Raw genomic sequence first — 16,452 nt, forward strand, 5'->3', positions numbered from 1 at the left:
TTATGTTTGACATGATATTATTATTTTGTACCACATACAACTTGCCGGGTAATTTAATGCGTCCGTGCGACCGATAAATGTGATAAACCACCGCGTCACCGACGGAACGGCAACGTTGCGGTCGCGCGCAACACGCTCTGCCGGCGGCTTCGAGTAGACGCGACTAGACGTTAAGGAGGAAAAAAAAAAAACAATAACACGCTACACGCACAATATCATATTTTAATCTTATTATAATATTATAATACAACTTAATATAATATATATATATACGTGAGCGTGTGTCACATATCGCGTCTGCCATTTTTTCGTGAGCCTTTTCCGGCTCTACTGCGAGTTACAGTGCAAGCAAAACATTCGTTTCATTCACCGTTTTTATCGTACCCGACAAACGGTACAGACACGGACCAGGGACAGTTACTCCATCGACGGTACACCGTCCACGACGGACGCCACCGCGAAGACGACAGTACAAAGCGCGCATTTACGTTAGCTGTCCTGCACGCACCACCACCGGCGCGTCTAATCCGGCGATGTCTTCGAACAAAGTCGAATTAATCGACGACGACGACTCTGGGTAAATGTCTTTTTCGTCATTTGATTTTGTTTAAATATTTGTGTGTGTTTGTGCGTTTGACGGTGACCGCGGGCTTGGCGGGTCCGTGGTTGATGTGACGCCCGTTAAACGGTTTTCAATTTTTCATTTGCATTTCCACCGCGGTCTACGATCCGCTTGCGCGGGAAAACGGCATGCTGGCCGCGGCGTCGAAAACGCTCTTGATGGTAGATCCTTGTCAAAAACTCCATCCCGAGTTGACCTCCATTTGGTTGGATAATCGTCCGTTTTCGGTGTGTGCTAAAAAATGTAAAAATGCCATGTTCAACGTGTGTGCTTCGTAATACTAAATAGCACCTCTACTTAAAATTGTTACATCGTAATTTAGTTAATGTATAATTTTTTTACATTTTATATCTGATATTTTAATTTGGCACTATTTTTTCGCCTACCTATTTCTAATTCAAGACTAATAGCTTTATTATATGTTTGTTATTGAAATCATTATCAAAATATTTTATTCAAATTGAATATAACTTATTCCATTATTGTGTTTGTAATTGACTTTTTTCTAAACTATGTTTTGGTTCTTGTGAACCACACAAATCTTAAGTACCTAGTACATGTGCAATTGTTGGTAACCAATGATTATTGATTGCATATTATATTTTGTAAGTTTAATTTATCTTTTATCGAAACTAAATATATACCTACTATAGAAACCATTAAAAACATTGTTTTATCTGATATACTTTTTCTATCTATCCAATGCATATGCTATGTGCTTTGGTGTGTATGGGTATTATAATTTATATTATGTATGAAATGTCCTTTTGTTGAGACCAATTAATTTTGGTCCAACAATATTATTATTTTAATTGATTTCTGTTTTCTGTAAATATGTATTTGAGAAACTGCTATACTTCACAAAACGATGGTAAGGTGTCAATTATTGTTTTATACTATAAAACTGACTACTTACTTATATGACTACAATAATTAAATTTAGTACATTTTGAACAATTTTGATTTAATATATTTTATAAATTAAGTAGGTAGGTGCCGTAGTTGTTAGAAATGTACAATATCATTATTTATATACCAAATACATAGGTATTTAATAGGTACTGATTTTTGGTAGTTATTTGTAGGCATTTTCAGTATTACAATGTTTAGAAATATTTTAAAATTAGAACAAGATCATTTATTTTATTATACATGTCATTACTCAAGAGGTGTTTTCATAAATTTATTTCCTTTGTCATACTACTAATATGAATTTTCCAATATAATATTTTAAGAAACTAAGTGTAGACATTTTTAACTTATGAAAACCCTCTTTGAATTATCAACATTAAAATCCCATTCTCCTCATTTGGTTATAATAACCATTTTAGAATTATGTATACCGAAGAACCAAAATATAAGCGTATGCGTACAGAAGACGATGAGTCCCGCAAAATGAGTTTAACCAAAAAGTCATTCAACCCAAACTGGTTGAAGTTTACCATGTTCAAAGATTGGCTGATGCCTCATAAATTGCCAGATAAAGCTGTATGCAAGGTTTGTCATTGTGTATTGGTTGCTGGAAAAAGTGAGCTTGAAAAACATTTAGCTACACGTAAACATGAAAGAAACATGGAAAAAATCAATGGTTCTCCTGCTGAACAAGATGATATTGAGACGTATACAATAATTTCAGGTAGAGTATCCTACTCGATTATTGATAGGAAATTGTGTATTCTAAACTGTCCTTCAACGTGCGTAATGATATAACTCAGAATATCATATTTTCCATGTAATTGATGGGTCAGGACCCTTCAACTTCACTGGCTTTATAGCAAAAAAAGTTTATTTCAATTTTGATCCTTCTTAATTATATTAAATTATCATAAATATATTGAGCAAGTAAATTATGCACAACATATAAATAGAATAGGTCGAAGGCTCAATGGTTCAATATTGTATGTGTAATGAGATTTAATATTTATACATATTTTGTTTAGTATGTTACGTTTTCTATTTTCTATTTTATTAATAAAAATGATTATTTTGTTTAGTTTTGTATTTTAAAGATACGATTATTTTTTTTCTATGCTTGTCTTTAATACATTTTTTCAGATAATTATTTAGAATAAAACATTATTTTACCTAAATACCTACCTAATTAATCACAATTTAAATTGTTTCTGAATAATAACATGATTTTGGTGTTCTTTTTATTTAAATGTTTTCATTTGAGAAATAATATTAGACATTGGTGTCAAATAAGTTTACTGAACTGGTTTAGTTCAGTCTAAAAAATGATGTTAACACTGCTGTACATTAGAAGTTTTTGAATAGGCCTCTGTAATGGATGTGTTAAATTTAAATTCATTGTATACAAGAAACAATTCTGAGCAGAGGTTCCTATTGAAGTAGTGTATTTTACTATATTATGTTAAATGGTATGAACTATAAATAGGCTTACAACTAATATAACAATTTGACCATGTTATTGCATGTGAAACCTCTATAAACCGGATACTCATTCGATAAAATGTCTGCCATGCAGAGGATTCAGATTGTATAAAGTTTGTAGTTGGCTTCTGATAAAACGTCTGCTATTGGAAGGTATCTGTTAGGGAAGATTTTACGATAGTATACATACAAATTTCAAGTTCCAAGTTCAAATATGTTAAATCATAACAAAATGTTAACTAATTGTTTTCTTTGTTTAAATATCCAATTTCATCATAATTTGAAATTAAATATTATTCTTTTATATATTTTAGATTCTTGAGTTTCAGTAAGAAATACTCATGATGAACCTTGTACCTATTTATTACACTATAAAGCTTTTTTATACTAAAATAAATATTGTATCATACATAAATCTATAATCAATATAAAAAGATCCAAAATATTTTGAAATTTAATTCATATCTAGTAGTACGTTACCTATATAAATATTCAGTGAAAATTTCTTAACTCAACGGTTAATCGTTTTTAGTTTCAACAAAATAACAAATTCATTTTTGTCAAAAACAGGTTTTAAGTACAGGGAAATTTTTACCCTTACAGTACCAACTGTAAAAGATTAGATTTTCTACCAGAAGCTACTTTTAAAGTTGAAAATAAAAGTATTTTGTCTACTATTAAAAGTGTGAAAAAAAAAACGAAAAACCAATACTCTCATTGCTCTGCTCAGATTCTAAAATTATTTTAATATTTGTTATTTATTTTTATAATAATTGTCGGAAATTTCATGTTTGAGGTTTCTTTGTCCATTTATATAGTTATATTTTATCTTGGGAAATAGAGACATGTTGACATTTAACAATATTTTTTACTGTAGTAAGTTATAAATTTAAGTTATATTATTAAGGTTTCACGTGTTAATTTGATTCAGTTATTATTTTTTGATCAGTTAATTTATTATGGGAAATATAAAGTAATAGGCTACTTAATTAGTTTATATGTTATTATTTTTTGCAGCAGATGAAATTCAGTAACCCGCAGCACTTAGGGAATTTCAAGGTATTAGAAGCAGAAAGACAACAAAATACATTTTAATATTAAAATAATATTGTTTGATTCTACGCAATGTCTAACAATCAACAGCACGAAGAATATACAATTTTAACAACAGGCTCAAACAACCGAGGTCAAATGTCACAACCTCATCTTACATTTACACCGCCCACTCAAGTATTTCGAACCGAATGGCAACGGTTTCCAGAATTTCATGCTTGGTTGCGGCCAATTGATGGGGATGTAACAAAAGCTTGGTGCATTGCATGTGAACGAATGTTTCGTGCTGATTTAAAATCTTTACGGGTTCATGGTGTAAGTAAAGCTCATGTACGTATGGTGCGTGCTCGTTGTCCTAATGCAGATGACAATCCTATACCACCAATTGAGTATAATGTAGTGACTGACAAAAAAGGAACTTACGGCATAGCTGTAGTGACTAATAAGGAAGATAAATCTTCACTTGGATCAAGAGCATTATATATGAATCAAACAAATCCTACTGAAGAAATAATTACATCTGAAATGGCTGCACAGTCACAACGAGACAAATATGTTGTGGTATCATTACCCAACGAAGATGATGATGACAATGAAGGTCCACAAGCTTCTAGCTCAAATACTCAATACATACAAAAAGAAGTAAATGTAATCGACGAGACTGGTAATTTGGTGTCTGTGGTTACTGAACATCATGTACAAAAAAATAAAGGTAAAATTTAGGTGTCCAGGTCAGAGCTGCAATTATAGTTTATTAGAAAAAAAAGCGTTTTATTTTGGTATTTATAATGTTGAACAGTAATAAATTTAAATATTATTTAGGGCGAATAAACAACATTTTAAATAGGTTATTGAATTAAAAGGTTTAAATTAAATAAAACTTCCCAAAGAGGGTTTTCAAGTTCAAAGGTCCAAGTGTTAACATAAGGTTTTAGTGCATGTGTGTTGTACATTATAGCAGTACTTGTCATGTAAAATTAAATTAATTAAATTCCTCAGAAAGCAGGACATCCAGGTTGAATCTGAGATCAAATCAGATATTGCTGAAGCACAGAAACAATCTGCTGATGAAGATGACATAGCGATTGAAGAAGTTTTGACCCCACTACGAATAAAACAAGAATCGGCCGCTAATCGTGCTCACATGATGAAACGAAAACGAGGCTTACAAAAGTATCGTACAGACTGGGAAAAATTGTCTGAATTCAAAGGCTGGTTGTCACCAGAACCAAAGAGCTGCTATAAAGCTCGATGTGAAGCTTGTGACAAAAGTCTAGTTGCTGATATCACAGTCTTACGAAATCATTCTCAGGCTAAAAAACATGTGATGAAAACTGGGGGCACAGTTTACGAAGGTCCAATTGTTAGAAGCAAATCAAAACCTAAGACAGATGATGATGATGATGAAGATTCGCCTGATGACTTACAAATGAAATCTTTGAGCATTAAAGGTTTGAATATTGGGTATTTTTTGTATGTCTCCTTGAGTTTATAGCTTTTAATTTTTTAATTAAAAATTTCATTGATAATGAGTAAATAATCTAATAATTATAGTTATATATTAATAATTTTATGAAGTAAATACCTCAAGCTATAAACTCTATTATCATACATTTTCTATTAATTTAAAATAACAATTGAAGATCATCAATCATTGTATTTAAACGATTTAGATTTTGTTTTGTTATTATTAAGTAATTATAATTTTTTATATCAGTGTTAGTTTTGGGTCTTCAGTTGTGGAAAAACGTGTTTTGACCTATTTATTTATAATTGGTCAGAGCTTACGCGTTTAATGTTGTATTTTATAGCAAATATATTTTGTGTATTAGGTAAATAATAAATCCAAAGATTAGTTTGAGACCGTATGTTTGAAGGACAGTTTTAATCAACAAGCCCTGAAAAAGTTGGTCAGAGCTTTTATTACCGTGTACATTTATTTTTATATTATAAAACAATTATTTATTATGTTAATACTTGTGACCTTGATAAACTATTTGTTATAACTTATGAACAATCTATAAAATAAAATTATTCATGTTTAATTCATATATTTTTAAGTGGCATAAATATATTTGAAGTAATTTTAAGAAAAATTTCTTTTTTAAATTTATATGTATATGTCTATATATATAAATAGTATATACATATAATCATATATATAACCGAAAAATTGCAGCTCTGACCGATTTTAATAAATGGTTGTTTTATTTAAACATCTGTTTGCCAAATAATAACATTATTAAATTATAATTTTTTATTCACTAGACAATGATGATGATTATGAAGTGGGTCTTCAATCAAATGACTATCATAGCACATCTAATTATGAAAAAATGGACCAAAAACATGATGAAATCCAATGCAAAGCTATTGGTACAATTAAATTAGAAACTAAAACAAAGTTTAACAACTGAAATGATGTAATTTTTTATTTCAGTTTCCAAACCTGCTCCATTTTGGAAAGCCACAGCTGTTGTTAATGGTCATGTGACAGAGTTAAAATTGAGTGACTACAGTGGACGTTATTTAGTCCTATTTTTTTATCCTCAAGATTTGTAAGTTATATTCAATATTACAATTTAACTAGTTTTAAGTTAAATAGGTTGGTGGAATGATATTATATGTTATTGAGTTATTCGTTATTTACTCAGCTTGATAATTTACCAAAAGTTTAAGAAAAATAATGTATTTGGATGAATTAATTATTAATTTGAGCTGAATGTTTATTTTTTAAATTAACCAAATGGGTGTTATGTTAACACCTGTTATTTATAGCAACTTTGTAAAAAATCTGTATGTCTCAATTTCCTTATGTACCTTTTTACCTACTGTTACTTAAGTTACAAAATAAGAAATACAAATACTAGTTGTAGTAAGTTTGTATTTAAAGAATACTATTATTATTCATAAGATTTAATGTAAATAAAATATCATAAGAAATTTTTTCTTAAAATTTTCAGTTGGTTTATACCATGTTTATGTGTCAAACTGGGGTATCAGTGAAGTTTTCATAATAATACTATTTTTTATTATTTTTATTTATCTTTTGTTGGGGGATAGGGAAATATGACACATTTTAATATGAATAAAAATAAAGGTTTATAATCATAACAATGCTAAATCACCAATTCTAATACCATTATTACAATATTTCACCAAATAATTTTAAATCTTGTGCCCAATCTAATACCGTACTTCAAATTTATTGAGCACACGGCTTCGCATTTGGGCAATACTAAATTGTTTATACTTTTATGTGATCTACATTTATTTTTATAGATCCACCTCAGTTGTAATCAAATAATTTTTAATTTATAAATGTTCAAGTTCAGAACTCGTGTATTATATTTAAACTTGTTTATATTATGCCCACACTAATACCGTACTTCAAATTTATTGAGCACACGGCTTCGCATTTGGGCAATACTAAATTGTTTATACTTTTATGTGATCTACATTTATGTTGATGAATTCACTTCAGTTGTAACCAAATATTTTTTAATTTATAAACATAATTTTCAGAACTTGTGTATTATTCAAATATTTTCTTAATATGCCCACACTAATACCGTACTTCAAATTTATTGAGCACACGGCTTCGCATTTGGGCAATACTAAATTGTTTATACTTTTATGTGATCTACATTTATTTTTATAGATCCACCTCAGTTGTAATCAAATAATTTTTAATTTATAAATGTTCAAGTTCAGAACTCGTGTATTATATTTAAACTTGTTTATAATATGCCCACACTAATACCGTGCTTCAAATTTATTGAGCACACGGCTTCGCATTTGGGCAATACTAAATTGTTTATACTTTTATGTGATCTACATTTATGTTGATGAATTCACTTCAGTTGTAACCAAATATTTTTTAATTTATAAACATCATTTTCAGAACTCGTGTATTTTTTAAATTTTTTCTTAATATGCCCAAACTAATACCGTACTTTAAATTTATTGAGCACACGGCTTCGCATTCGGGCAATACTAAATTGTTTATACATTAATATGATCTATATTTATGTGTATAGATTCACTTCAATTGTAACCGAATATATATATTTTTATATGAATATATACAAATAATATTTCAATACTTTTTACTTCTTAATATTATACTTTATCCTTGGCCATACTAAGTGACTAAATATATCTTTTGGTCTAAAAAGTATATATTTTATGATGACCAAATAATTCTTCAAGTTTTATATTTTGGAAAAGTTAAAAAATTATATTTCCACTAAAATTAACATAATAATATTACCTTTAATATATAATGTATATATTGACTTTTTTGATTGTTTATAGTTCCCGTATTTGTCCAAGTGAGCTGATTGCATTAAGTGATAGAGTATCTGAATTTAGAGCACTAAATACTGAAGTAGTGGCATGTTCTGTGGATTCATATCTTTCCCACCAAGCATGGTCTCGTACATTGCGCTCTGACGGAGGCATTGCCATACCTAAAATGCCGCTACTATCTGATCCAACACATGTCATTAGTAAAAGTTATGGATGTTATTTATCAGAACTTGGCCATTCTCTCAGGTGATTTGATTTCTTAATATCTCTTTATTATTATCTTGAATTTTTAATTTATATTTTATGTTTATTTTCAGAGCTCATTATATAATAGATATGAGGGGTATTTTGAGACATGTGACAATTAATGATCTACCTGTAGGCCGTAATATCAGTGAAATATTAAGACTTTTAGAAGCTTTTCAATACACCGATGAAACAGAAACATTATGCCCTGCTGATTGGAAGCCTGGTGAACCAACTATATCATAATTGTATTATTATTTTTATTATTATTATCACTACTGCTAAGCTATTTTAAATCTATTTTATTATTATAGTTCATTTATACTACTGAATAAAAGTAAATTTAGTGAACTTAACAACTTTATAATGAATTATATTCTTCATGATTACCCTGTATTGTCACATTCATATTACATGTACATCCACAATACATTTGAGAATATTATACAACTTGTATTTATTTTTAACAAAACTGTTCCAAATAAAACCTCTAAGTTACATGTTAGTAACTGTTGCCAAAACAACTGCTGTGAAACAATGTATCTAATAAATAAATATTGAAGTACATTAAAAAAAAAAATCATTTTTTAAATAATGTCAACCATTTATTTTTCACTTAATTCATGCCTGACATCTACAAATATACGACTTGTTTTATGTAGTCTTCGATTTTGTACAAAAAGAAAAATACTTAACTGTACATGACAATAATATTCACGCGCGATAATATTTACAACGTGTCCATTCAGTTCCAATAAACACTAATTTTTTTTTTATAAATATATCATAATCTAGGTAAAACAAAATTTGTTTCTTTTGTAAAAAAAAAATTATATATATCATATATATTAAAATAATAATTATTATTATTATTGAAATAACATATTTTATATTACATTATTAATTAATATAGTCTACTTACAATTCATTTTGAGGCAATTTAACATTATTATTTTCAGGTTGAGATAAATTAAAAAATAAATAAAAATAAACGCACTTACAACATTATCATTATTAATATTATTATTTTCTATAGACACATTTTATTATATACAGTACAATACAAAGTATAAAATATTTTTTTGAAATATTAAAAAAAAAATAAATAAAAATCAATGTTACATTTTTTAAGTATCAGTTTTGACTAATTTATAATAACCCCCACAAAAATTTATTTGGGACATTATATACATAAAAAAAAGAAAAGTGTTCACTATACACAATGTTTAATGCGGAAAATGTAAACTATTTATAGGCTATAATATAAATATTAACAAAACCTCAATAATAAAGGAATTAACATTATTGATTAGCTTGAAAAAAATTCTAAAAACAATCACACGGTCAGTCTCTTTGTTTGATTTGTCTAAGGATTTTAATTTTTATATATATATAATATTTAAATTTCTTAGTTTTTTTTGTTTTTGTCCAACTGATTCAAAACAAAAGATTCCCGAAATTTGTTTGCGTAAAATAGTTAACTATTTTAATCAATTCAATTATAAATAAATAAACATAAACAAAATTAATTTTCAGTAAGTGTTAAAAAAAACCGTTATACAACTTTAAATAAAAGAATAAATCTGGAAGAATAAAAATTGCATTGGTATCGTTATTGGGCGAGAGGAGACGGCGTATTTCTGGAACATTGGAATAGGACTCGCGATATGAGAGCCGCCACTTGCTGGTCGAGTATTTGGCTCATGACTAACGACAGTAACCTCTGCTCTTGTTGCAAGAACAAAGGTCTGTTGTCTGGATGTCTAGATAACAGCAACAATATGCGCGCTGCTCTCCTCAACATGTCTAAGCTAGTTCCCATTGAATCGGGATTATCGCGGAGTGCATTCAGCCCATGAGTGTTAACCACACTCAGAGCATTCTGTTCAGTCTGTTCAATAAATGCTACCAGTAATGAAACACATGGGCTTTGAAGCGCTATCGTACGTGCCATACCACTGTCTGCAGCCGCTAAGTAGTGTAACAAATTTACTGCAAATTCCCTGAGTACCTGGAAAATAGAATTATTCTAATTAGTTTTAAATGAATTTGGTTGCTTATGATAAGACCCATAGAGACAAATAGCATAATTTAGTAGTTGCAAATATCATTCTACTTCAATGATAATAATTGAAAATTGTTTAGAAAGATATATTAACTAACCAAGGGATACAGAACTAGGATATAAATAAACCCTTTTGGAACTAACAATTAAATATATTTAGCATAACCCGTCAACTATTACCCAGTGAGCAGTATATATTTTTACAAACATGACTTACTTGTTCTTCAGTCCTGCATAATAACCGGGTGAGGACATTGGCCAATTTTTCTAGTCTTGAGTAAGGTGGAGTAGCGATGACCAGATCTACATTATTATCGGTAACACACAACTTGCACAGACATTCTAATGCTAATCGCTGAGGTGAGAGCGGTGCTGAAGGAAACGGATCCTGGCCTGCAGCTGCTGGACATATAGCCCAATGTAGCAAACCATCCAAAATAGGACGAGAAATATCTTCATTGAACGTGCTCAAATCAACGTAACCAGCAATGTTGGCCAAAGAAACTAGCAAGTTTTCCCTGACAACGTCTAAATAATCCCACCACCACTTGGCGTCATTGCCTGGTTCAATTGTATCGGCATCTGTTGTTGTAGTGCAATTGAATAAAGATTCCGTGTCATCGTCAGCTTTATCATAATTCCTAGTTTTAGATGAGCGTAGCGGATGTTCGTGGTGAGTTAATAACAGTTTGCCAACCAAACCAAGAAATGGGCCACTTTTTGCAAACTCTAATTCATTACCAGGAACAAATGAAAGATTTCGTAAGATGTTCGATATGCACACACACCGTTTACCGATGGAATCTTGGCTTTCGCTAATTAATGACAAGCTTGACTCATCTTTAGAATAACTTTCATCTTCGTAGTCTGTTATGCTCTTACGCTTCAGTACACCCATTGGATCACGCACATTAATATTTTTTATATTTACAATATTGTCAATACTGTTTTGTACTAACTCCTTATCATCTAATTCTTTTTTTATACATGCCTTATCATCTAATATTTCTGCTTTAGGTTTTTCACTCTTTAATAGTTTGACAAATGGCACAAGACCAAACTCTGAACGAAAACAAGGCACAAGGAAACTTGTATCTGTTTCAGCAATGTTATATCCCATGTCATAATTATCAATCACATCCCATGATCTCTTGCCATTTTTTATAAATAATTCTTTAGATCCATCAATAATTGCGGAACTCTTAATTGGTCGTTGATTAGGGAAGGTAGGATCAGGGAAATATGCTTTTTCATTTGGATTTACATTATCTACAGCACCAACATCTGGTATATCTTCTATCACTTTAGACTTTTCATACCAACAATACGATTTGATATCTGTTTCTAGCATATCAACTAATGACTGCCGAAAATGTTCTAAGAGTACATCTAATAATCCAGGCATGTGTGTTAGTCCAAAAAAGGGTATAGACACATCATCAAACAATAATATATTGAGCACATCCAAGGCCCAAGTAGACTCAGCTAAAAGACCTGAACGTAAAGACATCATCAATCGCCATGCATCCACGGGTGCAACATCATGTCGCATCATTCGACGTCGTTTGTAAAGGATTGGTGTTACAGCTTCTATACTATCAGGAGGGAAAATAACTTCTCGCTTCATTAAGCTACTGCCTTGGAATATTGGTTGCCCTGGCATTCCAGGCTATAAATATATAAAAAAAAATATTCATTATTTAAGTATATAAAATAGTTTAGATCATAAACTATAGATAGAGCCATGCACATCTCACCCGTGTAAACAATTTGACTCACACATAAGCAATGACTCACTGTATTAGAGGTTAGTTAATCGTTGCATATTTAACTGTTTGGTCGCTGATTTATTTATTTATATATATATAAATTCAAATCGATAAATAAGCTACATTTCTCTTCGGGCGTGTGATGTTTTTTGGTATAACTCAGACTTTTTGTTAATACGCGTTTTAAATTATTGGGATACAGAACCAACGATATTATATGATCTAAGTAATATAGTCTCTCAGGAGATATAATTACTTAGATTATTATTATCTTAATCTCTAAACAAGATAAAGAAACACATGTTCATTAAAAAGACGCTACATAGTTATTTGTGGTCTCCGTCTTACAAGTGTGTAACATAGAAAATTTACGCTCAGCAGATCACGTTTAGCTCTGTTAGTTTAAAAATTTGAGTGAATCGACCTATAATGAAACTTGATGGTAAAAACATTATCTGTGTTTGTGTGTGGGTTTTTTTACAATAATTCAGTTTTTAAGTGAGTTATGAGAATTTTTAATTTACGCTATATTATATAGGCACAACTTGCAAAAAAATTGAACAACCGTATAAAACCCACATAATATTCATACCATCAAGTTTCATAATAGATCGAATCACTCTAAAGCATCCTCTGAAGTGATAAATAAATATGAAAAATTAAAAATATTATAAGGAGCGCAAATAAAAGAATCTTATAACTTATTTTTATATAACATAATTGTCAGCAGTTAAATAATGAAAATAAAACAATATAACAAATAGGAAGGTAAAAACAAAATTCTTTTATTTTTAAAGATTAGGGTTTTAAGGTAAAATAAGTTAATTTTATTACTGATCTGCATAAAGATAGGTGACAAAGAAAACGGTCCTCGCCTCAGTTTAAAATTATTTTGAAAAAAAAATATTCACCTTCATATGTGGTGGTGGAGCCATTGGACCATGTGGTCCATACGGTTTACTTCCATCAGGACGATATCCATGTCTTGGCATTCTCATTTGTGCTTGCGCCATTGGACCCCAATGATTCTAAAAAAAGTGTGATGGAATGTTTTGAGATACTAACATTTTAAACAATTAAAAATCTACTCACTTGTTGTGCACCATAAGGTTGTCCTTGTGGTGGATATCTATGTTGTTCCCACTGAGGTGGTTGTCCTGGATGTGATGGAGGCATAGAACGTGGTGGACCCTGTGACCAATTCTGTGGTGGTTGAGATCCCGGTGGATACCCAGGTCGTGGATATTGATTAGAGGCAGCATTTGGTGTACCTGTCCATCCTAAAATTTGTTAAAACAATTCAATTTAAATTTTGGAAATTCAAGAAATATATTTTAATATTTACCTGGACCTGGATACATAGGTCGTTGCTGAGGACCATAACCAGGATAACCAGCTGGCTGAGGAGGACCAGCTTGTTGATCTTTAGCAAAATCAGGATGACGACGTGGCTGTGGTGGTGGCATTCCTTTTCCTGGATAAGTACCCGGAGCACTAGTAGGTGGATATCCTGGACTCTAAAATAGCAATTAAAATATTAAATTATGTTTAATAGATTTGAATAAATAAATTAATGAATACTTACTGCAGGAGGTTCTTGTCGATAATAATCTGGTTGAGGTTGTTGACCCGGTGGATAGCCAGGGGTAGAAACTGATCCCCCTTGTGTTTGGTTTACTGTAGCAGGTGAAGAATTCTGTGGAGGCGGGGGTCCAGGAAACCTGGGAGGTTGTTGGTAGCCAGATGGTGGTGGAACTGGTCCACGTCCATATGGGTCTTGACCATTCCCGGGTCCCTGAGGAGTATTTGGTGGGCCTTGTGGAGGAGGAACTGAACCACCATAATTTCTTTAAAAAAAAAAAATCATTTAGCAAACAGAAATAGATTTTATGCACAAAATATTAATAGTTGTTACCTGTCAGCATCATTTGAATAAGGTGGATATAAAGGTGGTCTCACTGGACCACTCGGGTAACCAACCGGAGTACTAGCTGGTGGATAATGTTGTCCATACTGTTCATTACCACCTGGATACTGCTGATTGTATCCACCTTGTCCTTGGTAACTTCCTTGTGTTCCTATTAAGTCATCAGATGTCAAATGGCAATAATAATAGTAACGCATATTTAAGCATTATTCATCTTTAATATTAATTGTAAATAAACGTAAATTATAAATTTAATAAAAGAAACAATTATCTCAATATATTAAGTGAAAAAAAAAATAGTATTATAAACATTATATAAATTAAGCCATTTAACATTAAAAAAAAATAACATTGCGATAAACAATTGATAACGAATAATAGTCATTATAGAGCATTGTCAGCAGTACGGCCGCGGCACCACTAAATGACATGTGACTGAAATTTAACGATATGTCGATATCAATACGTCTAATCAGCAGACCACAACAATCACTGTGTTCCTACATTTTTCATTAGCCTTATCAAGTGGTCTTCAGAATGTTACCGAATGTTATTTTTATTTTTACAGGTGGCTAATAATTCTAAACATCTGATAATTATGCTATTTTCGATGAAGACAACGGACTCTCTCTCTTTATCTACCTCTTTCTGTGTATAAGATAACACATTTTTACACATCGCGAATTAAATTAGACTGCGATGGATGATGCAATTAAGTGAACTCGACCTGCATGACGTGTGTCTCCGTCTTACAAATATACAACATCACAAATCTGCGTTCAAAAGAGCCATTTTAAGCGAGTTATAAATCGTAATACTCAACATAGTTATAAGTTGCATTAAAATTGTATCATTATTAAGCCGACGAAATTTAATGTCCTAGATAATATTTTTAGCTTTAAATTTAATACTTGGTCAATTCACTCTAATACTAAAGGTAAATGCTATAACCCAAAATTGGTTCTATTGAACGCAGATTCTGTTATACATTAATTTATTGTAAGAGACTATACGTTCGGGGGGTTGGTGTCATCTTAGGACACTACTCCCGCACGTGTTGTCTCCGTCTTACAAATGTACAACATTGCAAAAACTGTTTTGAGCGGGATAGAACCACTCAAGTTGTAGTTAGGACTTCTAATTTATATACAATATAATCCACAACATTATCTGTGATATATCTGTGGTGTAACGTTGACTTTTATTCCATTTTAAAAACAATATGATAATATCAACATTTGTAGTGTCGATTTAAATTTTGAAACTAAAATAACTATAGGAAATTATTATACATACCGTTTGCGATTGCATTGGGTAATTTTATTATCAAAATATATTAAGAAAACACCCGCATGTTTTACAAATGTAAAACTTAACCAAAACAGTTTTGCGCGGGAAAGAACCGAGAAAGTCTTACTAAGATACGAAATATTCACATAAAAAGATGTAAAATATCTGTGAAATATCGTTTTTATTTTTTTGAAATCGGAACTATTGAAAAAGTTAAAGTTTGAAAAACACAAAAATAATGGTTTTTAAAACAATAAGAACTTTATTCGTATAAGTGATATATAAAAAATAAAAACGATATTTCTCAGATATTTTATATCTTCTTCTTTTTATGTGAATATTACGTATCTTAGTTATGACTAGCCTTCTCAGTTCTTTTGTTCTTTTCTTATCTTTTGTATCATATTGTTTTTAAAATGGAATATAAGTCAACGTTAAACCACAGATCATATTCTCAATCCAGAGCCAAATGGGGAGTCCCACGAAATTTAAATAGGTATTAAATTTTCTACATAGCGCATATGGATAGACTGAAATATAAACATATAATTCTGAAGTATACGGTACAAATAAAAAAATGTGTATATTACGTAACCGATCAATAAACTACTCACAATTTTATATAGTGAAAGAAGAAACCATTAAATTTATTTGAATAATACTCTTTATTGTACAGTATTTAAGTATGTTTAAACTTTAATCGGCAAAGACTGGTAAAATACTAAAATAATGACTATTAGTAGTTTAATACAGTTCGGGGTGGCCCACGCTGACC

The 16,452-nt window shown here is 30.6% G+C and overlaps 2 protein-coding genes across 11 annotated transcripts in view; one reads left to right on the plus strand and one right to left on the minus strand.

Moving 5' to 3' along the window:
- The first annotated feature begins 165 nt into the window (after positions 1–165).
- LOC132940963 (peroxiredoxin-4-like) lies at positions 166–9,073 on the plus strand. 7 transcript variants are annotated; one of them, XM_061008782.1, is made up of 7 exons: positions 166–577; positions 4,034–4,075; positions 4,160–4,781; positions 6,338–6,445; positions 6,510–6,627; positions 8,387–8,626; positions 8,698–9,073. In XM_061008782.1, the coding sequence occupies exons 2-7, from the start codon at positions 4,037–4,039 to the stop codon at positions 8,870–8,872; spliced, it is 1,302 nt and encodes a 433-aa protein (XP_060864765.1). In that variant the 5' UTR covers positions 166–577; positions 4,034–4,036; the 3' UTR covers positions 8,873–9,073. The 7 variants fall into 7 exon arrangements, with proteins under 7 accessions (XP_060864765.1, XP_060864766.1, XP_060864770.1 ...); XM_061008783.1 differs by having other exon boundaries at positions 4,037–4,075; XM_061008787.1 differs by lacking the exons at positions 4,034–4,075; positions 4,160–4,781 and adding an exon at positions 5,069–5,520.
- A 136-nt stretch (positions 9,074–9,209) lies between these two features.
- The window catches only part of LOC132940957 (trithorax group protein osa-like), a 35,540-nt gene continuing 28,297 nt past the window's right edge, over positions 9,210–16,452 (minus strand). For all 4 annotated transcript variants that reach the window (XM_061008771.1, XM_061008773.1, XM_061008772.1 and 1 more), the window contains 7 exons: positions 14,376–14,538; positions 14,046–14,307; positions 13,806–13,977; positions 13,553–13,740; positions 13,372–13,488; positions 10,909–12,360; positions 9,210–10,637 (listed from right to left, as the gene is read on the minus strand). In XM_061008771.1, coding sequence (XP_060864754.1) covers positions 10,239–10,637; positions 10,909–12,360; positions 13,372–13,488; positions 13,553–13,740; positions 13,806–13,977; positions 14,046–14,307; positions 14,376–14,538 — 2,753 coding nt within the window. In that variant the 3' untranslated portion in view covers positions 9,210–10,238. The remainder of the gene's footprint in view (positions 10,638–10,908; positions 12,361–13,371; positions 13,489–13,552; positions 13,741–13,805; positions 13,978–14,045; positions 14,308–14,375; positions 14,539–16,452) is intronic.

Source organism: Metopolophium dirhodum, chromosome 3 (genome assembly GCF_019925205.1).
Source record: "Metopolophium dirhodum isolate CAU chromosome 3, ASM1992520v1, whole genome shotgun sequence".
NCBI lineage: Eukaryota > Metazoa > Arthropoda > Insecta > Hemiptera > Aphididae > Metopolophium > Metopolophium dirhodum.